The sequence below is a fragment of the Rhinatrema bivittatum genome, chromosome 1 (assembly GCF_901001135.1).
Source record: "Rhinatrema bivittatum chromosome 1, aRhiBiv1.1, whole genome shotgun sequence".
NCBI lineage: Eukaryota > Metazoa > Chordata > Amphibia > Gymnophiona > Rhinatrematidae > Rhinatrema > Rhinatrema bivittatum.
In genome coordinates this window covers 276,933,961-276,960,344 of record NC_042615.1, presented here as the reverse complement: position 1 = coordinate 276,960,344, position 26,384 = coordinate 276,933,961, and the positions used below count along the sequence as shown (strand labels likewise).

The window sequence follows — 26,384 nt, the reverse complement described above, 5'->3', positions numbered from 1 at the left end:
TATGAAGTTACAAGTCATTCAAATTAGTCAGTCACACATATATCCACAATGCTTTTTGAGGAGAATACTGAAGAGCTGCACTTCCTGCAGGGGTATATGTACTAGGGCTGACGTCAGATTGAAATCTGATCCGTCTCCAACTGCTATCAGGAGTACACTATACCCATTGGTCCTGAGTCCATCTGTCTACACTAAGGAAAACGAAATTATCAGGTAAGTAATTTCTCCAATTTTTCCAGGTGCAAGCAATAGGTTGACCATTGTAGTTAAGTATTGGGAAATATCGTCATTGACATAGTTTAGCATCGCAATAGAACATGAAGTTTGCAGTCATGTGGGTGTGTTCATTTTTTATATAATTAACTTAATGGTATCAGCAGAAACTGGGGAAAAAGTATCCCATTGTGTAATGGGGTTGGAGTTTTCAGGAATTATAGGAATAGAAAGTTGGGAAAAGCTGTCCTAGATATTTTGATATTTTATCAAAGAAATGCTTTATTTGTTTGCAGCAATCAGAGGTAGCAGGCAAGCAGATGGTGGGATGAGTTGTGGATACTGAATAACTTGGCACGATTGTTACTAGATGAATTAATTTTTTCTGAGTAAAAGAACTTTTTTAGATGTTTATTTGTTTTGTTAAATTCTTAGATAAGTAAAATATTCAGTTTTTCTTTGTGGGATTAGATTTCGGCCCCATCGGCTTTCAAAATATCCAAGTTTCTGTTCATTTTATTTATTTATTTATTTAAAAATCTTATAGCCTGCTACATCCTATGCAGTTGTTCAGTATGGATAACACTTAAAACATTCATAAAAAAAACATATTTAAAATAAACGTATATTTGTGTACATAAATCACACAATAAATGTATAATAAAATAGAGAACTAAACATCTACATATCACCAAGCATATGCCTTTTGAAAGAAGAAAGTTTTTAGACCTTTTCTGAAGTTTTTTAGGTCTCTTTCCATTCTCAATTATTTAGGGAAAGAATTTCATAACACTGGAGCTGCATATGTCATTGCTTTTGTATGGATAAATTCTGATCTATACTCCTGACTCGACAGGAATTTTAGTTGACCAATTTCTTCAGATTGTAATGCACAAGCAGACTTATACCTCTGAAATTTGTTAATTATTGTGCATTGATTCTCTGAGTGCAGTAATTTATGCATTATTACTAGCAGTTTAAAATGCAAGAGACTCTTAACCAGTAGCCAGTGCAAATCTTTTAATACTGGAGGTTATACGATCTTGGTACACCTTCCCACCGATAGGTCTAGCGGCTGTTTACTGCAAGCTGGGACGCCCACATCAGTTTTTCCAGAAACCACTCCATATGCTATAGCAATAATCTAATTATCCTATTACGAAAGTCTAAAGAATATGTTTTTTATGAAGTATCTCAGCTCCAGAAGTTCTTGAGCACCCACACCCCAATTAGCACAGATTAGCGGTTAGAAGCATATACTTAGTTAAGACTCAGTGTACTCTCTTTTCTTTTGGATAAACAGTATAGTTTATATCTGATGGACTGCCTGATTTCTGCCATAAATAGCTTGTGGATTTCCTATAATAAGAACAGGCAATTTATTTCAGGGTAGTGGTTATTACAGAATTATGCAATTGCTTTAAATGCCTGTATTCCAATTTATAATGTAATGTTATAATATTCTAAAACCTGAATAAAAATAAAATTAAAAAACAAAAAACTATAATTACTACAAAATGCTGCAGCGAGACTCCTAACAGGATCCAGGAAATTTGATCACATCTCGCAATCACTGATAGCTCTGCACTGGCTACACATACAATCACGAATCCATTACAAAGTCTTAACATTAATACATTCCTCTCTCCATTCTGACAACATTGGCCTGGTAGGGGTGGAACTACAAACGTAGAAGCCACAGAGATCACTAAGATCTCATAATAAAGGATTACTAGCTGTGCCGTCATTACAGAATACTCATCTGACAAAAATAAGAGACCGGATGTTCTCCATAGCAGGCCCTACACTTTGGAACTCCCTCTCTGAGACTCTTCGTCTGACTACTGAAACAAAGAAATTCAGACATGACCTCAAAATGTGGTTAGTTCAAAATGCCTATAATCTAACTTAACCTTCAGAAATCATTACTTGCTCCTACATGGACATACTCAATATGATCCTATTTAAAGAACTCGTCATCACCACTTTCTTTCCAACCCAACCCAAATAAATATATCGGAAACATCTTCTCTCAACCCCCTTCTTTATATCCCTCCAGCACCTTTTGTTATTAGCACCTTTTGTTATAAGTGCTTCCTCATCCCTTTATATCTCTCCATCCCCTGTCTGCCTTAGTCAATGTATGTGTCTTTCATCTAAAATGTATGATATATGAACACATCAAGTGAATGTAATTGGTACCTATAGTATTTATGTCATGATAAAACAGTTGTGATCTTCACTTGGAATGACAGTATATAATAAAATGGCTAAATAAATAAATATATTGTCAAAGTCAGTGGACATATGGTCTTCAGATTAGAAGCAAAGGAGCATAGTGGTATCTTTTAGTGTGATTAGTTTTTAATGGTTCAACTTCCTCAATCATTGCAGCTGTGGTCTCATTGCTGTCTCAATATGATTAGACTTAGAGGACTGAAATCTGGGAAGGAGTGAGACTTTGAAAAGGTCAGGGTCAATGTGTCCCCTTCTGAGAAATTCTGATGGATATGCTGTTTTAAATATTTTAGGTGAGAGTAATGAACAATTGAGTGAAATCAGATAATGATCAGACCATGATATGATCTGAGATTTCAATACCACAGAGGAGAGGATGGCCAAATTGGGATTAAGAAATAGTAGTTTCAAGATGTGACTTCATTTATGGTTGATGAGCTGATCCTAACCCATTCCCGACATGGAGTCAATTAGGATTTCTGTTGGGAGTAGTGTGGGAACAGTATCAAGATGTAAATTAAAATCACCGAGGATAATCGTTTTACTTAAATCAACAAACAGGGTAGAAAAAATTTCAGTGAGAGAGGAAATGTCATGCAGTAGTAACCCTGATGGACAGTATGCAATGCAAACACTCAAAAGAGTGGTTGAGATCAAAAGTACTTCATATGGACAGATGGGCTCAATATGTACTTGGACAGGAGACAGTGGGTTTTTGATGATAGAAAGAAGCCCACCACCACGATGATTTGATCTGGGCTGATTGATGGTAACCAGCAGGCCATAATTGATTTAAGACAGTGTCAGAATCTACAAGGCAAGATTCAGTTATAAAAAAGCAGTCAGGGAAGTCATAGAGTACAGTATGATAGGTATGTTCTTTTTAATGCACCTCGATATATTTCCAGTATTATTGCACAAACTGGATAATGACACAGCAAAAAACAATTCTAAAACTCAATAAATAAATATAAAAATTACAAGCCTGATTTTCAGAATTACCTGATTTAAGGCGATTTAATTAGTTTCATTAAGGTGTCTATTTTCAACTGAATATAGGTGTTTAAATGAAACTTTAGGAACTTTAACTTAAAGTGCCTAAAATTAGCACAGCTCAGTAGCACAACTTAAATTAAGGTGCCTTATTTAGCTCAACATCAGCACCGAGCACCTAAATTCATTACCCTGCCCTCACTCTGCCCATATTTTAGGAACCTTAATTTAGAAGCTTTGTTGTAATTTAAGGCATCTAAATTTAGCCACTGAGTCCATCAAATTTTAAAATTCAAAAGTATAGGCATCTAAATTTTAAAGTTAGGTGCCTGCTCCATATAAATAGCAATAAATAATAAAAATACTATTTATTTATTTATTTATTTAAGAAATTTCACAGTATTAAACCATCAAGCATTATAACTATAATAAAATCTTCCCTCAAGAATTAAGTACTGTGGTAAAAAGATACGTTTTATGAATTTTTATAAAAATAGCCAAAGAATTGGCCTGCCATCCCTCAGTACCAACTGAGCTCCACATTTATGGAGCAGCTTGCATACAACAGCACTTCCAAGTTAGAGCTAACTTCACCTCCCCTGCACAAAGAATCCTCAGACGATGTTGATCTGCTGATTGGCCCTTACAAGGACATACCTCACAGGGACATACCTTTTCAGCTGAGAGCTCAGAAAGGGGGAGAGCCAGATCATTTAAAGCCTTTAATCAGGCAGCCCCAACACCCTGGATTCTATCCCGCCCCTGCCCAGCCGAGTCGTCCACCCTGCAATTACTCACAGACCCAAAGAAGAGCCTCAGTCATCGCTGGGATGCAAATTAGCCGCAGCTGTTAATTAGATGACCCGTCTAAACTTGGCACCATCCTATAACTATCTGCAGGGGCGGTGCCAATGGCTCTGCCCCCCCCCCCCCCACCTTCCTAGCGGAATCTGAAAGGGGGCGAGAGGGGAGGGTTGCTTTCCCGGTGAGCCCACCCCCACCCAGCAGCAGAGTGATGCTGTCGGAGGGACCCCCATTGGTCCCCCACACAGCAGGCCCCGCCGGGGCCCCTTGCAGATGTGCCAGGCCATCGAAAATTGTCAAGGCCCACTCTCCGAGCCCGACATGCGTCCTCGACAGCCAATATCCAAGAGGTGGCCCCTAGGCCTCTCTCATCTTTATCGGCACCTCCCTGCTTTATACGCAGCATTCATCATTACATTAATCTTCCAGGACTCAGTCGTCACCGCCATCAGAATTCCATCATGTGGGGGTCGAGAATAAACCCTTGGCACCACAGGATGGGCTCCCCCCATACCAAATGGCTATGGCCCCTGCACTATGCCTGTGAAAACCCTCTGCATGGATTGCAGAAAGAGATCGTTTCCTATAAATGCACTCGTCCAGAGCATACAATTCTGTGCAGTGCGCATCTACCCACCCGTGCCTCAGGTGATAACTGCCATGGCGCTGCAGCACCTTAGCTATCTGCCTGTTTAATTTGGCGAAGTATCTCCCCCACCATCCCAAGCCCAGCAGTTTCCGCTGGGCTTGGGATGGTGATTTCTGACCAGCATATTCTGGAAGATGGCTATGCTGTGATGATGTGGCTCAATTCATCTCTAATTGTGTACAGCAGCGAGAGGCCAGCGCCACTACCCAGGTTGTTCCCGCTGAGGTGTATGATGAGGAGGTCTGGCGGTGCACAACGAGTTCTCTTTGACTGCAGCATGGGCCAGTGCTGGTGCCAACACATGCCCCTCTGGCCCAGCCATTTGATAGTCCAGCCTTGTTCAGTCATCCCCAGGTCGAGGCCGAATTTCCCGCTCACATCCCTTCTACACGTGTGGTTGAATGAGTGGCCCACAATCCACGCAGAACCATGACGGATGGCAGCTGCAAGTGAAATTAAACTTAAGACTCGGGGCGTGCCCGGGTTACCGCAAAGGCAGGGAAGCCATCATCGTGCCCTGGACCTCCATCAGCCCATCTGTTGTATGGCCACTTGTGGCAGACCAGCGGTCGCTGCACTAGATACTGCTCCGATGCGGAACGAGTGAGTGCTGAAACATTCACTCTGGAGCCTGACTTTCTGCAGCACTTTCTTGAAGACTGCAGAGAACTGGTATCTGCTTAGGGAGGATTTATCCTGATGCAGTAAGAACAGGCCATTCATTCTTGAGCGCAAAGCTAAGTATGACATCACAGCCATCACCAGACATGTTCAACAGACCCTTGACTGCTGCCAGAGTGATGATTTGACCTTGCGCTCCTTGATCAGTTTTTGACTGCCTCTAAGTCAAGCGTAGCATGCTGCTCTAGATGCTGATATCCTCCCACAGCAGGCCACGCTTCTGAAATGCCTTTCGCGATGGCGCAGTGAATTTGCTGAGGCTCATGGTGCCAAAGAATGCAAGCGCGAACGTGGCTTGAAAGAGTGCAGTCTCAAACTCATTCGATGCTACTGAGGGCATGATGCTCCACAGCAACATCAGGTCATGGGTTAATGGCCTCCAAGTGTCATGTTGAGGCACAGACTCTCTTGCCCAGCCCAGCATCACTCTTTTAACTGCAAAGTACTTCTCTGCTCGTCCCATTTCCAGCTTTGCGAAAAATGCCCAGGTGAACCATGTTCCTGGATACCCTGCGTTGCTTGGCATGTACGATATAGCTAATCAGTATGTCCTCGGGAACCTAGCAACTGGACCAACCGCTCGCAGCAAGGAACATCTTCACTTTGTTGTAGTTGCGTATAAGGCGTTCCAGGTGGCTAGAGCAAGTGATCTTCACAGCATCTTGTACGCTGTCCTGTTCCGAAGAACCATAGCTGCTCTGGAACCTCTCTGCCAATCAGCTCCACTTATTTATTTATTTATTATATACCGCTGATACATAGCATGGTCTAAGTGGTTTACAATATGGATTGCACATATATAATTCAGAAGGTAAAAACATAGGCATTGAAGATAAAATACATTTAAATAAAGTAAAAGTAAAATAATGTTAATGTGTTAAAGAAGGCAAATAAAAATACAGTACAACGTAATACAGAGGAAAAAAATTGCATATGTGGGATGGTGATTTTAGTCTGTATGTGTTCAATTGAAAGCAGTGCAACAGAGAGATGTTTTCAGTTTTTTCTTAAATTCCTTTGGATTTGATATGGTTCTAAGAGGGGTTGAGAGGGAATTCCAAAGTATAGGACCTGCCACTGAGAAAGCACATTTCCTTGTCATTTCTAGTCTTGCGATTTTAAACTGTTGGAACCTCAAGGAGGTTTTTATCTAATGACCGTAACTGATGCTGGAGTTGATATAAAAGAAGGGTTGTACTTAGCCAAATAGCCCCCAAAATCTTCTGAGAGCCTTTTTATCACTAAAACTGCTCAGGGTCCGGGACCAGCCCCCTCACACACACACACTCCCTAGCACCAATGAGCACCAATGAGCACCAATGAGCCCTCCTCTGCTTTCCTCCCTCTCCCTCCCCCTTTCCCAAACCTAACCCTCCCACACTCCCAATACCTTTTGCAATCTCTGCCTTCTGCGGGTTTCACGGCATGCTGCCACTGTCTAAGCTACCAGCACTGCTGACATAGTTATGTTGTCATAATGTTATTGTGGCACAGCGGGAGCATTACCTAGTGAGAGTAAAGGATGAGACTTAGCTGGGTAATGAATATTATTATTATTGAATTGAATTGAATACTATTTATTTGGTAATTCTTATTGAACTTTTTAAACTGTTTATGATTTATATGTTATGAAATATAATTTTATTTTGTTGTAAACTGCTATGGGCAATCTGGAATTGACTATGGATTGGGGAGAGCAAGGGAATTAGATAGGTAATGTTGTTAAAAAATGTAAATATTTACTGGAATAACTGATGCAGATGAATAAAATCAGGGTACAGCCTGGAGCATAGAACAATCTGTACAGCAAAAACAAAAGGCAATATACAGTCAAAAAAGATATATTCTTCACACACTGGGGGTTTTCTTCCTGTACTACCCCCTATCTCTGAGGTGCTCTTAGGAGAATGCTACACCTATGGACCCTTGGGCCAAGGCGAGATTGGCTCCAGCTACAGGGAGGAGCCCTGTAGGTTCTCACTGTCAGCAGGCAGACCCAGGTGAAGCAGAGACTGATGAGGATCTTTACCTATACCAGCCCACGTTCCTCTCAGGTTGAGCCTTTGGGTGCCGGGGTCAGCAGGGCTTAGGTGGGGTCTCTGCTGGATGTGGGAAAGGAGGTCCATAGTTAGCTAGGGTTGTAGGCAGGTGGCAATCAGGTGTATCCAATGTCCAGGCAATGGTCAGAGGCAGGCAGTGGTCAAGTATATCCAAGGTCTAGGCAATGGTCAGAGGCAGGCAGTGGTCAAGTGTATCTGAGGTCCAGGCATTGGTCAGGCATATCTGAGGTCAAAACTGGGTATCTGTACATACGAGAAGAAGAGGGATGGATAGGTAGGGCAGGCAGTCAAGTATAAGAACAAGTGGGCAACGAAGAGGGAGATAAGCTGGACGAAGACTGAAGACAGGCTAGAACACAGGGAAGCAACACACACTTCTAGAGAGTAACTGGACCTGTTGCTAAGGCAAGTTGCTTCCGGGAAGATGCCCTTATATAGGGCAGCATTAGTGATGTCATCTCTAGGGGCCACAGGGACTTTCCTGCCATAGTCTCTTTAAATAGCAGGAAATGGTGCGTGCGCATGTGTAGGGGAAGGCATGGCACATGCTGTCTGGTCTCACCATGTTGAGGAGCAACGTTCTGCCATGAAGCTGGCTGGTGGCATTTGGCACATTGGAGACCAGCAGGACCAGCCCGGCTGGGGGAGGTGAGTGTGGTAGTTCATGGGAGCAACCAGCAGATCGCCAAAGCAACAGAGAATGTGGCCCTCCCAGTGTTTCCCCTTCTTGGAATCTGCTTTTTAGTGTGCAGATCTCTATTGTCCAGCCACCAAGCCAAAACTACTCCTCAACAGCTGAATTTCTGCTGATTCTTCCTAACTCTGAAAGTAGATCCCCCACTCTGGTAGTCCTTACTCTGATCCCAAACAGAAACTACTCTGTAAACCTAAAGGCAAATCTTCAGTGACATACAAGGATTAATTCCCCTTTCCCTCTTTTCTTCTCTTTTGGTTCTCTCACTCTCAGGATCTTCCTTCGACCCTAGAAATCTTCCTTCTCCTGGAAGGCCTGAGGACTCTGACCTGGACCCTCAGCCACCTTCCTAAGATGGAAGACTGGACGAAAGAAAATGAATCAAAGTTGGCTCATGAGTTCCCTTAAATCATAGTAACATAGTAAATGATTCCAGAAAATGACCCAGTGGTCCATTCAGTCTGCCCAGCAAGCTTTTTGTTTTGGGAGGGGGGGGGGGGGGAACAGTAACTGTCAATCTGTGCAGGTTACCCAGTACAGAAATGTTACACCTGTACGGGCTATTTTTTTCTTCATTAGGAATCATTTGTGTTTATCTCACACCCTTTTGAACTCCATTACCATTCTTGTCTTCACCACTTCCTCCAGGAGGTCATGCCATGCATCCAACCACCCTTTCTGTGAGGAAATATTTTCTAATGTTGCTCCTGAGTCTTCCCCTCTTGGAGTTTCTTGTACATGATTGATACTTTTCAGGTATTTAAAGTGTTATATCATATCTCCCCTGTCTCTCCTTTTCTCCAGGGTATATGTATTTAGGCCTTTCAGTCTCATTTCATAGGTTTTTCAAACCACACACCATTTTGGAGGCCTTCCATCCTGTCTCTATCCTTTTTGAGATATTGTCTCTAAAACTGGATTCGGTACTCTAGGTGAGGACTCTCCAAAGACCTGTATAGGGGCATTATCACTTCCTTTCTTTTATTGATTATGCCTCTCTCTATGGGGGCATCCCTCTGACCTTAACCACTGCCTTTTCATATTTCTTCACCGCCTTCAAATCATCAGACACTACCTCCCCAAGGTCTTTCTCTCATCTGTGAACATTAGTCTTTGCCCCCCACCCCCCATCACAAAAAGTTCCTTTGAATTTCTGCATCCCAAATTTAAGGCTGTGCACTCCTTTGCATTGAATCCTAGCTACCAAACTTTCATCCACTTTTCAAGCTTTCTTAGATCACTTCTCATTCTCTTTACTCCTTTAAATGTGCCCACTCTGTTGCAGATCTGAGTATCATCCACAGAAAGACAAACTTTTCTTTCTCACCCTTCCACAGTATCGCCCACAAAGATATTGAACAGAACTGGCCTGAGAACCAATCATTGAGACATTCCACTTATGACTTTTATTTCCTCAGAGTAACTTCTGTTTACCATTACTTACTGTGGTAAGTCATTCAACCAATTTGTAATTGTTGCGAATGCGGAGGCGTGGTCGCTTGCCCTTGGGCCATGGCTCGGCTCAGGGAGAAGCTCCAAGACACACACTGTGGGAGGTGAGAGTGTTCAGGCATGGGCTGGAGTTGGAACAAGATTGGACCAGGATCAAGGTGAGGAAATGTCCAAGAGGCATGGTCATTGTTAAAAAATACCATTCTAGAAGCACAGTCCAGATGTATTCCACACATTAAGAAAGGTGGAAAGAAGGCAAAACAATTACCGGCATGGTTAAAAGGGGAGGTGAAAGAAGCTATTTTAGCCAAAAGATCTTCATTCAAAAATTGGAAGAAGGATCCAACACAAGAAAATAGGATAAAGCATAAACATTGGCAAGTTAAATGTAAGACATTGATAAGACAGGCTAAGAGAGAATTTGAAAAGAAGTTGGCTGTAGAGGCAAAAACTCACAGTAAAAACTTTTTTAAATATATCCACAGCAGAAAGTCTGTGAGGGAGTCAGTTGGACCGTTAGATGATCGAGGGGTTAAAGGGGCACTTAGAGAAGATAAGGCCATCGCGGAAAGATTAAATGATTTCTTTGCTTCGGTGTTTACTGAAGAGGATGTTGGGGAGGTACCCATAATGGAGAAGGTTTTCATGGGTAATGATTCAGATGGACTGAATCAAATCACGGTGAACCTAGAAGATGTGGTAGGCCTGATTGACAAACTGAAGAGTAGTAAATCACCTGGACCGGATGGTATACACCCCAGAGTTCTGAAGGAACTAAAAAATGAAATTTCAGACTTATTAGTAAAAATTTGAAACTTATCATTAAAATCATCCATTGTACCTGAAGACTGGAGGATTGCAAATGTAACCCCAATATTTAAAAAGGGCTCCAGGGGCGATCCGGGAAACTACAGACCGGTTAGCCTGACTTCAGTGCCAGGAAAAATAGTGGAAAGTGTTCTAAACATCAAAATCACAGAACATATAGAAAGACATGGTTTAATGGAACAAAGTCAGCATGGCTTTACCCAGGGCAAGTCTTGCCTCACAAATCTGCTTCACTTTTTTGAAGGAGTTAATAAACATGTGGATAAAGGTGAACCGGTAGATATAGTATACTTGGATTTTCAGAAGGCGTTTGACAAAGTTCCTCATGAGAGGCTTCTAGGAAAAGTAAAAAGTCATGGGATAGGTGGCGATGTCCTTTCATGGATTGCAAACTGGCTAAAAGACAGGAAACAGAGAGTAGGATTGAATGGGCAATTTTCTCATTGGAAGGGAGTGGACAGTGGAGTGCCTCAGGGATCTGTATTGGGACCCTTACTGTTCAATATATTTATAAATGATCTGGAAAGAAATACGACGAGTGAAATAATCAAATTTGCAGATGACACAAAATTGTTCAGAGTAGTTAAATCACAAGCAGATTGTGATAAATTGCAGGAAGACCTTGTGAGACTGGAAAATTGGGCATCCAAATGGCAGATGAAATTTAATGTGGATAAGTGCAAGGTGATGCATATAGGGAAAAATAACCCATGCTATAATTACACAATGTTGGGTTCCACATTAGGTGCTACAACCCAAGAAAGAGATCTAGGTGTCATAGTGGATAACACATTGAAATCGTCGGTTCAGTGTGCTGCGGCAGTCAAAAAAGCAAACAGAATGTTGGGAATTATTAGAAAAGGAATGATGAATAAAACAGAAAATGTCATAATGTCTCTGTATCGCTCCATGGTGAGACCGCACCTTGAATACTGTGTACAATTCTGGTCGCCGCATCTCAAAAAAGATATAATTGCGATGGAGAAGGTACAGAGAAGGGCTACCAAAATGATAAGGGGAATGGAACAACTCCCCTATGAGGAAAGACTAAAGAGGTTAGGACTTTTCAGCTTGGAGAAGAGACGACTGAGGGGGGATATGATAGAGGTGTTTAAAATCATGAGAGGTCTAGAACGGGTAGATGTGAATCGGTTATTTACTCTTTCGGATAGTAGAAAGACTAGGGGACACTCCATGAAGTTAGCATGGGGCACATTTAAAACTAATCGGAGAAAGTTCTTTTTTACTCAACGCACAATTAAACTCTGGAATTTGTTGCCAGAGAATGTGGTTCGTGCAGTTAGTATAGCTGTGTTTAAAGGAGGATTGGATGAGTTCTTGGAGGAGAAGTCCATTGCCTGCTATTAAGTTCACTTAGAGAATAGCCACTGCCATTGGCAATGGTTACATGGAATGGACTTAGTTTTTGGGTACTTGCCAGGTTCTTATGACCTGGATTGGCCACTGTTGGAAACAGGATGCTGGGTTTGATGGACCCTTGGTCTGACCCAGTATGGCATTTTCTTATGTTCTTATGAACCTCAGGAACTGGAACAAGGCAGGCTCAGCCCTCCACTGGATGTGCACACACCGGTGAGACCCAGCAAAGAAATGCTGGTCTCAAGAGTAGCCCTACAGCCACTTGGGAACGACGAGTGCGTGAGGCCAGACGGAGGCTGAGGGCAGGAACAAGACAAGACATGGAACTCAGGAATTAGGAAACTCAGACGAGGTCTCAAGGAACTTGGAAGACTCAGATGAGATCTCAGGATACTTGGAAGACTCGGACAAGGACTCAAGGAACTTGGAAGACTTGGACGAGGATACGTGGAACTTGAAAGACTCAGATGAGGTTTCAGGATACTTGGAAGGCTCAGACAAGGTTTCTTGGAACTTGGAAGACTCAGGCAAGGATTCAGGGTTCAGGCACTAGTACAGGGTGAGTACTGCACCGCAGCGTGCCCTACACAGCCGCCCATGGCTGGTCGCGGACCACGCCGAAAGCGAAGCAGACACCAGACGAGAAAGTGAAGACTTGGAACTGGAAACATGTCAAAGATTCAGGAGAGGCCTGCACCAAGGCGCGCCCTACACAGCTGCACACTCCTCCTCCTTTCTCCTCACCCCATTCCTGATCCTCCTCCCTTCCTTTTCCAATTCCTGAAGTCTCCTTGTACTAATTCTTGATATCACTTTTCTTCACCCAATAAAAATTAACAGGCCGATACAGTAAAGCGCAGCCACGGTTACCCTGTTTCTAACCCGCTTCTAACTCACAATTTGGCCGCGTAAGTCCAACCCGCAATTCACTACCCCTTTAAACTCATCCTTACCGCTTCTTTAAATCAACCAGTAACCCTTTCCGCCCGCAGCATGTATATGAGATGTAAACGCTCCGATTAGCTATTCCCTCCCATACAGCAATGTGCACCCCGATTATCTCCTTTTTAACCTGTAGTTTTGCCGCACGATTAACCTGCTAACTTACCACCTACCCTTACCCCTGCGTTAGTGTGGAGCGTCGGGTCAGAGAGATGAAATTTTATGGGCAAACGACCCCCTCACCCCCCGGGACCTTTACCCTGGCGTTAGTGTGGTGTGACAGCAATAGGCAGGCTCCGGTCAAAATCCCCCCCCCTCCGGAAGCAAGGCGAAAGGGTGAAAATCAACATGTCATTAAAACAAAAGTAAATAAAGTATAATAAAAGTAAACTTACTGCATGTGAATTTTCTTTGAACAGTCCTCTCTCTCTCTCCTCCTCCTCCCGAGGCACTTACTGCGGCTCCCCTGCCTCCCGGGGGCAGCCGGCGGCGGGCGAAAGCGTACGGGCGAAAGCGAATGAATGCATGCCCGTACGTGACAGGAGCCGGCGGGCGTGCATTCACTCACCTTCGCCGGCGGGCGTGCATCCATCCAGCGGAGGAAGCCAGCGGCGAAAGCTGCTTCCAGCAGCCCCCGCCGGCGAAGGTGAATGAATGCGCGCCTGTGCATGCAATTTGGTCACTCAAGGCGTGACGTCACGACGTTTGGCGTCATGGCGTGTGACGTCGGCGTTCGCTAATGCACTGCCTTGAGCGCCCAAATTGCATTCATTCACCTTCGCCGGCGGGGGCTGCTGGAAGCCGCTTTGGCTCCCCTGCCCTGCTGGCGAAGGTGAATGAATGCACGCCTGCGTACGCCTGTGCGTGCAATTTGAAATGACAGGTACCAGCGCACCCAGCATACTGTATAGGCGCTGTATAGCGCTCTATACAGTAAAATGGATTGCACGGGCCTAACGCGTCACGAACGCTTCTTGGATGCGGCTTGCATTTGCAAGCTATTTAAATACAGTATGGAGCGGTAGGTGATCTGAACTGTGCGTGCGGCAAACGCGGGTGCGCCCGGCCGTAACGCACCTCTTCCTAACGCTCCTTACTGTATCGGCCTGTAAGAAAATAATACTAATAATTAGGGTGTAAAAATAATTTATTTTTATAATGTAATATAACAGATGGAAATGGCTGTCAATTTGCTGTAGAATTTTTTAATGTTTGCCACAGGATCTACTCCTGAGCTGCCACAGGAAACTCGGGGATTGTGTCTTAGACCTTCTGATGTCCAGCCTGGGGGAGGGGGAGGGGGGTTAGAGGGATGACGGGATGACAGCACCTATTTTATTTATTTATTTATTTATTTATTTATTTATTTATTTATTTATTTATTTATTTAAAAGTTTTATATACCGCACAATGGGAAGGTAAACTATCCGTCTAGACGGTTCACATATTCAAACATACATAATTTGGTCACATATTAAAAACATAATTACAATACTTAGTACAAACAAGATTTGAACAAATTGAAGTTATATACTGTAATGTTGTGTGAAGATTTTTAATATAGATTATATGCACTGGAGAAGAGATGAGTTTTTAGTAGTTTCTTAAATTCTGAGCGGTTAGCTGTCAGTCGGATATGTTCTGGAAGTGAGTTCCACATTATTGGGCCGGCTACAGAAAATGCTCGTTTGCGGGTTAGAGATAAGGTAGCAGATTTTATTGTTGGTATTTCTAAAATACATTTATCTAAAGAACGGAGTTGCCTAGTCGGTCTGTAAATTCTTAAAAGTGAGCATAGCCAAATAGCGTTAGTATTATAGAGCAGATTATGAATGGTGGATAGAACTTTGTAGGTTATGCGATATGGAATGGGAAGCCAATGCAAATATTGCAAAACAGGTGAAATATGGTCTCGTCGGGATACATTACACAACATTCGGGCTGCGGTATTCTGTATTAGCTGTAAAGGTTGTATGGTTGATTGTGGCAAGCCAAGATATAGTGAATTGCAATAATCTAGAGAGGATAGGATTAGAGCTTGGGTGACCGAGCGAAAATCTTTTGGAAGAAGAAGTGGTTTAAGTTTTTTTAGCATAAATATTTTGTAAAATATACTGTGCATGGGGGCAACAAAATCATAAATCTGTTACCATAGACCAGAGCTTTCCAAACTGTGTGTCGGGACACGTTAGTGTGTCGCCTGCAGTGTGCAGGTGTGTCGCGCAAGCCCGGTCAACTCTGATGCGAGTTTGGGCTTTTTTTTTTCTAGAGATTCACTTTTTTTTTTCAGTTTATGGGTTGCTTATTATTGGGTTATTTTTGCTGTCAATCGCGTTTTTTGGGGGGGCTTGGTGGGTGGAACGAGCCCAGCCATCCTTGCATTGGCTGCTGCTGCCGATGAGGCCTGGCCATGAGGAGTACTGACTGCAAGCAGCAGTGTCTGGTGATCATGGAAGGGAGTGAAGCACTTAACTGGCAACAATCAAAAAGACGAGGTACATGAGTGTGGGGGCCAGACATGTGCTGGGGGGGAGAGAGATGAGTGAGTGGGGGGCAAACGTGCTGGGGGGACAGACATGTGCTTGAGGGGGAGAGATATGAGTGTGTGGGGGCCAGACATGTGCTGGGGGGAGGAGAGAGATGAGTGTGTGGGGGACAGACAATTTGTTTTATTATTGTTTCTCATAAATTATAATAACATGAATCTTGGAATATATATTTTTAATATAAATTTAAGGTTTTCATGAGATAGGTTGTGTCGTGAAACATTTTATTTATGTATATATTTAAGGAAACATACATAAATTGTCGAAATATGTTTCGTTCGTTTAACCTTTAACCTCTGGTTTACTAGTAGACTGAATTACCGTGTTGTGAAATTATGTTTGTCTAAAAAGTGTGTCACCAACATGAAAAGTTTGGAAAGCTCTGCCATAGACAGTATAAAGTAATATTTCTTCTTTGTTTTTTTCTTTTTAAAGTCCTCCTATCGGAGGTCTAAATTTGATGTATATTTCTAATGTATATTGTATATACATGTATTTTCTTGTTTTTCACCTATTTTTCTCATGTCACGTTATCTTGTTTTATAATGTTGGAAATCCATTAGAGAAATAATAAAAAGAAAACACTGTGAGAAAGTATATGTTTTGATTCACTAAAACGATGATGATATATATATATTTATGTGTAATACCTAATCAATTATGTTTAATTCATAAAAGCACTTAATAAGTTACTGAATTTAGACAAATTAAGAAGGTTCTTTTTTCTGAGTGCAATGCTAAATAAAAATTATACTCTTTTAAGTAATCAAACTTAGAAATTGTAAGAAATTCTCTACAATCTGGACCTCAGGTATTGTCTGGGAAGGGATTCTGTCCACCTGAGATGCTTGCCATTTGATGCCCTGGAGGATGAGAACATTTTAGGATCCCAGTAGTGAGGGATACTCTCACCTGTAGAGGAGCAGTTTGGAGAGTAACTTTGGGACATGGATGTAACCAGAATTTAAATGTGTATGATGCCAAATGGTTACCATGGAAGATCTGCAGTAAAGTTCAAGTTGGAACCCCCATCCAGAATTCCCAGTCTGTTTATTCTGGTACCTACGGTACATCCAGTCAGCAATGTACACCCAAAGGAGAGTTCTTGGACTCTGCATGTCTGTCCTTCCCCCATGCCCCAAGGCTGTTGGACTGTACAGGGACTTAGCCCCGGGTCTGAGTGTGATGTTTTCTCCTCCTGGATACTATATAATGTATTTAATATGTTTAATTTCTGTGTCAAGCTATGGTTTTGATAAGTGTTGAGGGTGCCACTATAATTTAATTCTATATATTTTTTTTAATTTAAAATTGTTGATCTCTGAGAACCACATATATATTTTCTATGTGGATTCTGCACTTTCTGAAAAGCATCTATTTCTCTCCCTCTCCCACAGTCACCTGAAGAGGGAGCGGTGAGCTCCATCTACTGCGCTGTCTCGGAGGAGGTATCAGGGATCACTGGGAAGTATTTTGACAGCGAATGCAGCCTTACACTACCTACCCTGGAGGGCAGGGATTCTGCAATGGCAAGAAAATTGTGGGACGTTAGCGAACAGCTAACGGGACTCAGCAGTGCCAACGATAAATGAACCGAAGAAGAAATTAATATGATAGAATACATTCTAACCCTGGCTGGGCTGCCAGGGGAACTGTGCCATATTTCGGGGAAGCTGGGGAGATTTATGGTTAACTGTATTCAAGCATCAATAACTTAATTTTCCTGTGACACATTCACACCTATAGAATTCCCTTTTCAACACAACTTCTAGTTCATGAGTGGCCAAACTTTCACACACCAAGAACTAAGAAACCAGAATGCACAGTAGCAGAGAGCCTCACGTATAAGGGTTGTGGTAGAGGACCCTTCTCTCTCTCTCTCTCTCTCTCTCTCTCTCTCTCTCTCTCAATGTCCCCATCCTGGCCCCACTAGTCTTCCCCCTCCCCCCTCTCTTCTTTCAACCCCCTCCACCCTATCCCCACCCAGTCTCTCTCGCAAACTCCCACCCTGTCCCCTCCCAAACTTCTGACCCTATCAGATTGTCTCTCTTTTCCTTAATCCTTCCCACCCTGCCTCCACCAGTCTCTCTCTCTCAAATCCCCATATCCCCTCTCTGTTTCTCAACTCCCACCCCGTCCACACCAGTCTCTCTCTCTCTCTCTCTTTGAATCCCCCACCCTGTCCTCACCAGTCTCTGTCTCTCTCTGAATCTCTCACCCTGTCCCCATGTCTTTCTCAGTCCTCCCTACTCTGTTCTCACCTGTCTCTCTCTTTCTCAGTTCTCTCCACCCTGTCCTCACCAGTACATCTCTCTTTCTCTTTCTCAGTCCTCCCCACCCTGTCCTCCCCAGTCTCTCTCTCTCTCTAGCTCTCAATCCCTCTACCCTATCCCCACCAGTCTCTCTCAACTCCATGTCACCCCATCCTATTCTGTATTTTCTCTCTCTCTCTCTCTCTCTCTGAGGCTCCCCTCCCTGCCCATTATCTCCACCTATCCGTAAGGAAAAATTAACTAAGAGTCTGGGCTCTCTCAAGGCAATTGACTTTTGTGCCTGCCCATGCCCCAGGACTGCTTAGGGTGGAATCATCCCACTCCGCTCTTCCCTTTTCTTTCCCATGCAGCCTGCTGCCCTCCGGGTGGAGACAAGGGAAGATAGATTCAACCCCTGTCTCCCACTGACTGTGCTCCTGGGGGTCTGGATTGGCCTGCCTGCACTGTTCTGATAGATTAGGGGCAGATCCAATTATGCCACAGCTCTGCTTGTTCCTGCAGGGCCCAGACTGTCTGTACTCTAGTGGGAGAGAGGGTGATGAATCAAATCATGCTGTAGCCTCCTCCTGGGAGTCCTGCCTAGAGTGGCCTGCTCCGCAGCAGTTGAGCTTTGTTGCTGGGTGGGTGGGAGAGGGAGTGATGGCAGGCAAATTGACCAACACCACAGCCCTCCTGTATGGCCTGGCCCTCACTGGACTGCCACTTTACTCGCCGTAATAGAGGCTCAGCAGCTCCAACATATCTCTTGCCTCCAACAAAAGCAACACCTGGAGCTGAGTGACTGCAACATCACTTCCCACTCCCCACTCCCCACAAAATCAACCAGGGCTCAGCAGCCTCCAGCACAACACCTCCTATCCCCCCTCAAAAACACTGGGGGCTCAGTGGCCCCAACACAGCAGCCCCGCAAAAACAAAATCAGTATCCCCATCCCCCCTACCATCTGTCCAGCACCAGTATCCCTCTTTTCCTCAGCACATTGTGCCCAGCAGCTTCTCCCTCTCTAACCTTCTCTGCCCCTTACTCCCCACTCAACACTATATGTACTGATCCTCTGTTTCTCCTGACCCCACTCCCCTCTTTTTCCTGCCTAACACTCTTCTCCCCATTCTCTTCTTAGCACCTGTATCCCCCAATGCTGTTTCCCCCTGCACACTGTCCTGCGCTTCTCCTTCTCTCCCCTCCCCCATCCTCCTTCTGTTAACCACCCTATCATCCCGTACCCCCCTCTATTTCCCTCCTGCCCCCACCTGGCATCATTATCCTCTAATCCACTTTTCCCCCTGCATTCTGTGCCCATCAATTTCCTCCCCCCGTGCGACTTCTTCCATGCACCTTTCATCTCCTCCAGCTCTCTCCCCCTCTCTTCCCCAGGCTCAACCACCCCAGTTCTCTCCCCCACCTCCTCCCAGGTTTAACCCCCATTCCAGTGCTCTTCCCCAAGCTCAAGCCCTGCCACTTAGTCTCTCTCTCCCTTCTTTCCTCATCACAAGATTCAACCCTTTCCCCAGTTCTCTCTCCCTCCCTTCTCCCCCCACCCCCCCCAAGGTTCAATACCCTCCCCCACCACGTTCCCTTTCCCATCACTCAGGCTGAACCCACCAGCTCATTCTTCCTTCCTACCCCCCAGGCTTAACCCCTACCCCAGCTGTCTCTCTCTACCTTCTCCCAGGCTTAAACCCCCTAGCTTTCTCTCCCTCACTTCCCCCATCCATTCTTGCTCTCCTTCCCTCCCCCCAAGCAGACTTACTCTCCTCAAGGGTTCAGCTGCACACATATGCATGAAATAAATTTGCATGCACTGCCTCCATAGCATGCAAATTTTATCTCCTGCATATTCATTGGGGAGATCCTGAAAACCCGACTAGCTGAGGGTCCTTCAGGACAGGTCTGGGAACCTCTGCTCTAGTAACAAAGTCTTTCTTGCATCATTCAGGAATGGATGTATATTTTGATCAACTTTAGCTTAGAAATTCTTTGCTCACTACTGGCCACAGAAACACGGAAGGTGAAGAGGATGTGGGGAACATGAAATGTTTTGGAGACACTATCAGCTTATTTTTACATACAAAGTTCAATACATCTTGTGTTTTGCAATGTCTCATAATTCACTGCCATACAAAAACAGCACTAACTCCCAGGACTCAAGCAGCAACAACCCTACCCAGGAAAAAGCAGCATTGCAAGTAATACACTGGGTCCAGAACATTAAATGCCCTCTATTGAAAAAAATGTAAAAAAATAAGCCAGATTGCTAGAGGCGTTGTTAGGTATGGGAAAGATCTAGGCTAGGGCATGGGCCCATAAGCCCATCAAGATTTTGGTAATTAACTAGCAATCACAACCAGCAGCTTTCCCATCTTCCCTCACTCTCTCTCCCCCCCCCCACCCCCCCCCCCCCCCCCCCCCCCTCCCTCTGAGAACAATCCTGGGAAAAACACGTAGTTGGACACAGTACTTTTAAATATTAAACTTTAAATCATCTCTGACTTACATTCCAATACAGCTGTCAATAAGGAGTTATCCTACATGATCTGTGGTGGGGGAATTGCTGTTAGTCTGGTCCTGGGGGAGATCCCATGGCTTCCTCCACACCTGAGCCTTACTTAGCTCAGTCCATGTGGAGACAGAGCACCTCCGCTCATAAAACAGAAAGTACCGCTGCAAACGTTTTGCACCATTCTTGCGAGGGGCTGGGTGTGCATGTCAGTAATATCTCTACCCAGAAGGGTGCCTTATGCAGCAAAGAAACCCAGGCCAATTTCCGCCACCCAGTAAAACTCCCATTAAAATTATTTGATAGCATCATTCAATCAAGTCTTCTATATGAAGTGAGATGTGGGGTGTCTATACAGACGGGACAGAACCTGCATTTATACCCTGTACCTCGAGTTCTGTAAACATACCCTGTATTCACAACAGTTCCCTCAACAATGTGTGCAAAGCAGAACCAGGACATTTTCCCTTACTACTCATCCTACAAAAACATTCTGGTGCCATTTCAGTAACTGCCTCACAAACTCACTCTGGTGCCAAGGATACTGTGAAGTAATACAAAACCTTGCAAAGAATGCACTCAGAACCTACACAACAAACCTGCCATACCACATAGCACATTAACTGCCAGACAAACAATGAAAGATACCTACCCATGAAAAGGTATCACTGCAAATAATACAACAGGCTCTTGAATAGCAATACTCCTAGGGCTTCAGATTTTTGGTGTTTATAAATTGCACATTTAGGTGTTTATTTTCCAGCTAATTAAGGGTTCTTTGGGGTTACCAAACAGCGGTGTTTATCAGTGTTTTTGCAGCACAGGTACTATGGTTACCTTTTCCAGATGAATCAAATACATATATTTGTGCAGCTGAGGAGTCGTTAGCGTGGAAAATTCACAAAACAAAGCTGAGGATCCCTGGTAGGCAAAAGAGGAGTGAGAAAATACTAGGGAAGGTGCTGTTTTTCTAATGTTTATCTAATAAACACCTATTTTTATTTTTTTGCATTGGGGGTGTTTTATTGGTGGTTTATCGGTTAAAACCTAAAATCGGAAGTCCTAATCACTCCTCAAACTAGAAAAATAAAACAAACTGGGCTGCTCTAAATTCCTACATGGAAATTACACACTAATAATCCCTTACCTGTGTCACATACACACATCCTCATCAAATAAAGAATAAGTGACCACAAATAAATTAGAAATATACAGATTAAAGCTGAAATGGAAACCCCAAGAAGCCATGCAGTGACACACTGGAGAAACAGAAACAGAAATGCATTTCCTTCAGTCCTGAGCAAAATACAAATATACTATTATGAAAATGGACCCTTGTGCTTTAATTTGGTTGGCACGGCCAGATGAGCAAGCCCATCAGACGCACACTGACAGCTGGCAGATGTATCCCAAGCCAGGACTGACAGGAGCTTGGCCTATATCAACCATCTCCCCCACAGGTTGAGTCCTTGGGTTCTGACAGTGGGCCGGTCTTAGGAGGATACCAGGGAGATAGCAAGAGCAAGAGTCCAAGTCCAGGCGAAGGGAAGGGAAGGCAGCAAACAGCAAGAGCCAGTAGACAGGCCAGAGGTAAGGGCAGGCAGCAGACAAAGAATGATTGGATCCAAGGCAGAAGTCAGATCCAGGCAGCGATCAAGGAAGGTCAAGGTCCCAGCTACAGTCAAAATCCAAGAAGTCAAGCTGAGGGAGACATGTCAAAGATAAAGGCAAACAGGACAACAGCGGGGCAAGGCAGGCAAAACGGATAAGTCGAGAGCAAGGCAAGGGTAATGAAGGGACAAGATGAAGAGTCAGGAAGGCAGAACAACTGTAACACGCACTGGGACCAGGAGGCACACTAAGAGATCTGTTGCAGAGGCATCTGATGTTCCTTTGAAGGAGCCTTAAATGGAAGAGTGCTGTGATGTCATCAAGGGACGCCATAGCTGTCTTCCCGCCACAGGCCCTTTAAGACTAGAGGCATCAAGCTCACACACATCGAGAGAAGATCAGAGAGGAAGGAGGCACGGTAGCATCCTGAACTGCGCTGAGCGGCATATGTAGAACATGGCGTCCTGAGCATGAGACAGAGCTGGCCGCGTTGGGATGAGTGAGGCAGCTCGTGGGACCGTCCTGAGGATTTACACACTTAGGAAATACTTCCTCACGATGGAACTTATGTTCTCTATTGCTGGTAGTGATCTGCAGTGCAGGATAGGTCGGAGATAGGTGGTGGAAGTACACAAGGTAGTAGAGGTCCGGTGATAGCCCGCAGCGTGGGGTGCCCCGAGGAATACCTTCTCTTGTTGGAGCTTGTGCAGGCGATCTCTGGTAGTTGTCCGCAGTGTGGGGTAGGCCGGCCGCCGGTGGCAAGGTTGCACAAGGTGGTATGGATCCGGTAGTGGTCCACAGAGTGGGATAACCCGAGAATCCACACAGTGAATGTAGAGGAAGGTAGAAAGCAGGCTCTGTACTCACACGACACTTAAGTAGCAGGTTGAAGCGTAAGCACCAAGAAGACCTGGAGCAGAGTGAAGAAAGGTCATCCAAAAGAATGGTGCACAGACTCACTGAAAGAGATCAGAGGCAGTGAGAATGGCCCTCTGAGAAGTGGATAGCCCCGAGCGCGAACAAGGCCCCCGTGGAGCGGGTATCGAGATCACCCAGATAGGAACAGCAACTGAAGTCGCAGAATGGCGGAATTAAGCAGGACCGGAATCCTTGCTAACTTGTGGTACTGAAAGTCAGCTGAGCTTAAGTAGTGAAAGCGGGTGACGTCATGCGGTGGGAATGCCCCCCGAGGTTCCCGCCATGATGCGCTCAAGAAGGGGCCAGGCACGTGCGCACGTGCCCTAGGTCACCCCGAATGTAAGATGGCTGCCAGGAGTACTCACGCTGTCCCGGGAACGTCATGAGGATTGGCGTGGAGAAGCGGAGGCGGCTTTCCTCCCCAGACTCGGAGCAGTGGAGAGAAAGGAGGTGAGCAGCAGAGGTCGCAGCCGCCTGTGACCGACGGGCGCAACACTTTCCCAGCCAATTCCCCCCTTTCATCCAGCCCCTAGTCCCTCATTTTCCTCTGTATTCACCTCTCCCCAGCCCTCAACTACTGTACTTTCTCTGCCTCAGTCTCATCTCCTCACTAACCCCAGTTCCTTCTGTCACTCATCCACTCCCCCTTCTTTTGTTTCTTACCTCACTACTTGGCCACCTCCTCTCCTAGCTCCATTTCCACTCTCTCTCACCCCCTTCACAGACCCATACATTTTCATTGCCTCTCTCCAGCCCTCCAGATCCTTCACACCTGGGCCCCATTTGCTCATACCTGACGATGCCCCTGTGACCTGCTATAGATCTCTACACAGAAACTATATCAATCACACATCCAGAAAACAGAAAAACCCTCACCGAATTTAGAATAAGGAACTACAAATTAGAAATAGAACTATGCAGACACAAACTGAACTGCAAACCCAAAGAAGTCAGACTCTGCTGCTGCAACATTGGAAAAATTAAAACATCGGTATTCCCCAAAACCTGTCCTCTCCAGATGCTGCTGATTCTAAGCTTGGACTGGGACCATAGGTGCCTCCACCTCTCACCCAGAGGACCCCCATACCCTCTGCCCAGCCCCTCCCTGGTCCCAGCTCTCCTACCTAGCATCCCTCTGGCCACCCCTCTCCCTCCATCCTCTTCCCACCATCCCCCTGATTCCCTCTTTCTGCCCACATCCCCCTGAGCTCCCTCTCCTTCTCATCCTCTTCCTAACATCCTTCTGAGCCTGGGCAGGTCAGTCAGCCCATGGACAAGGTAGCAGCAGAAGGCAGTTTTCTATCAAGCCAGCCCAGCAAATGAAGGAGGCAGCTGTGACAGGGGCTCTATACAGATTGAGCTGCCGCTGCAAGCTCCTCTCTTTTGTTTTCTTTTTCTGCATCTATGCAGAAAAAGTGCCCGATTACTGCTGAAAGTGGACACTGTACAGAAACACTCTCAAAACCACAGCGTTGGCAACTCTGTTCGTTAGGCCTGCCCAGGCCGATAAAGCTCTTTAACTACTGCCTCTATTGGGACCGCACAAAATGTCTTATCTGCTTCTATAAGCTGACGAAGCTGCTCACTGTAGGAACCCCCCCCCCCCCCCAATTGCAAACCTGGTGCTGACAAACAAAACCAGCAGCCATGGCACTGCGTTAGGGACTGAGCTACTTGGGGATTCACGGAATCTCTATGTAAACTGCCCTGCCAGGGGAAGCCTCTTCCGCTATGGTGTCTGTCGGGCTGAGTTTATGTAAGGCAGAGACTTAGGATGGAGCTGTCAGGGGACACTCCCAGAAGCCCTTTCTCCAATTGGGTGCTGCAAATGAGGGGATAGGACCCCACCCAAAATCGTGTCCCGCAGGTAAGGAGGGAGAGCAGGGGGTAACAGAGGAAAAGAGGGGAGGGGTACTGAATGACTGGATTTCTTCTGCTGTATAGTAAACATGATTTATTAGCAAGAACAGTGTTATGCCTGTTGGTCGCAGACGGCTGTGACCGCGAGTACTCACTGCTTGTTCCACACTTCTACCCTGCCCAGGTCTGCTCGCTGCATGGGTCTGCCTGCATCGCTGCGTTCCGCGGGCCTCCTCGCGGAGGCATGGATGCCATTACTTCTTCCTCCGATGTCGGGCCCTCCTAGGTGTACGTGCGCCAGAAGTCCCGCCTTTGAAGACGCTTTGGTGGGAACCTCGGGGGCGTTCCCATTTGATGATGTAATCAGACTCCTGTATTTAAGCTCCTACTTCGCCCCTAGCAAGCCGACTTGGCAACAAGTTCCATACGAGACCTACGCCTGCATCTTGTTCCTGAGACACCGCTCCTGCCTGCTTCGTGGACCCTGTCTGGCATCCGCTCCTCAGGGGTCAGTGTGCGCTCTATGGGGACTTGCTCCCTAGCCTACCCCACTCCTTGGGCTGGCCCCGCGCCTCTTGGGTCCCATCTGGCTTCCAGCTCTATCTCTCGGCTCTCTGTGGGAACTACTGCAGTGACTTGAAGAGACAAGGGACGGATAGGCAGGGCAAGAAGGAATAACAAGAACAGATGGCTAACAAGCCTGGAGATAAGCTGGACAAAGACTGGAGACAAAATGGATGAAGACAGGAATGCTGGGAAGCAACACGCACTTCAGAAGTGTAGCTGAACCCGTTGCTGAGGCAAACTGCTGCGATTTCTCTGGAGCAAGTTGTACAGAAATATTTTAAATAAATAAAATAATGTACTCTACTAACCCCCTCAACCTAGTAATAGACCATTCTAACCCCCTAACCTACTGCCTTCCCAATCCCATTACTGCACTCAACTCTGCTAAAACCTTGGCATCCCAATGACCCCCCAATGACCACATTGACCTGCTCAACCCAATGTACCCCACTGACTCCCTCAAATCCTGTAATGCATCCCATTAACTCTCCTAACCCCAAGGATCCTCTCAGCCCTCTAAGTTTTAGCCAGCTAGAGTTAGCATGATTTTTCCAGCCAAAAATCTAGCTAGGTAGAGTCAACTGAAAATCACCTTAACTCAACTGGCCAAGTCAGGCATTCAACACCAATGCTCCCTCCAAGGAGTGATTAGTTGTGTGCAATTTTTTTGTTTGTTTGTTTGAGCAACAATTTTTTAAACCAACAATTTTTGAGCACCAGTATTAGTGTTGCATTTCTGTGTATAGCACATAGAAAAATGTATGTGAGCGGCCATGTAAAACCTGCGAGCGATGCTCCAAAATGTATGAGTAATCGCTCATGCGCGCAGCTTAGAGGGAACTATGCTCAGCAGCCTTTTGAAAACTGAGCCCTTCCTCACCATGGCCAATCCCTTAGGAGTTATGGATTACCCAGAATTCACTGTAGTTGTCCTTATTGTGCTTTCCTATTTGAACAGTCAGAAAAGTATGACCTTACTGTTATTTTAGGAAACCCTTATAGCAGCAGGGTAGTCTTGAACACTCATTTAAATCGCCATTTTGGGACAGTTCTAGGTTTACTGATCAGTCAGTAAGAAAGAAAGAAAGAACAAAAATAACACATCCATAAAAATAATTTCATGCAGGTGCCCTCAGGCTCTGCGAGGCTGTAGTACTCAGGAACTACATCTTGGTGAC

At 45.1% G+C, this 26,384-nt stretch overlaps 1 protein-coding gene across 2 annotated transcripts in view; it reads left to right on the top strand.

The window, feature by feature from the left end:
- Positions 1 to 25,925, top strand: part of LOC115087724 (retinol dehydrogenase 11-like) — a 101,002-nt gene extending 75,077 nt beyond the window's left edge. The window contains exons 6-7 of one of the 2 annotated variants that reach the window (XM_029595249.1): positions 16,878 to 16,928; positions 24,824 to 25,925. In XM_029595249.1, coding sequence (XP_029451109.1) covers positions 16,878 to 16,928; positions 24,824 to 24,925 — 153 coding nt within the window. In that variant the 3' untranslated portion in view covers positions 24,926 to 25,925. Of the gene's footprint in view, positions 1 to 16,877; positions 21,262 to 24,823 lie in introns of those variants that run through there. The other variant, XM_029595240.1, reaches the window with a different exon arrangement.
- The last annotated feature ends 459 nt before the right edge of the window (positions 25,926 to 26,384 follow it).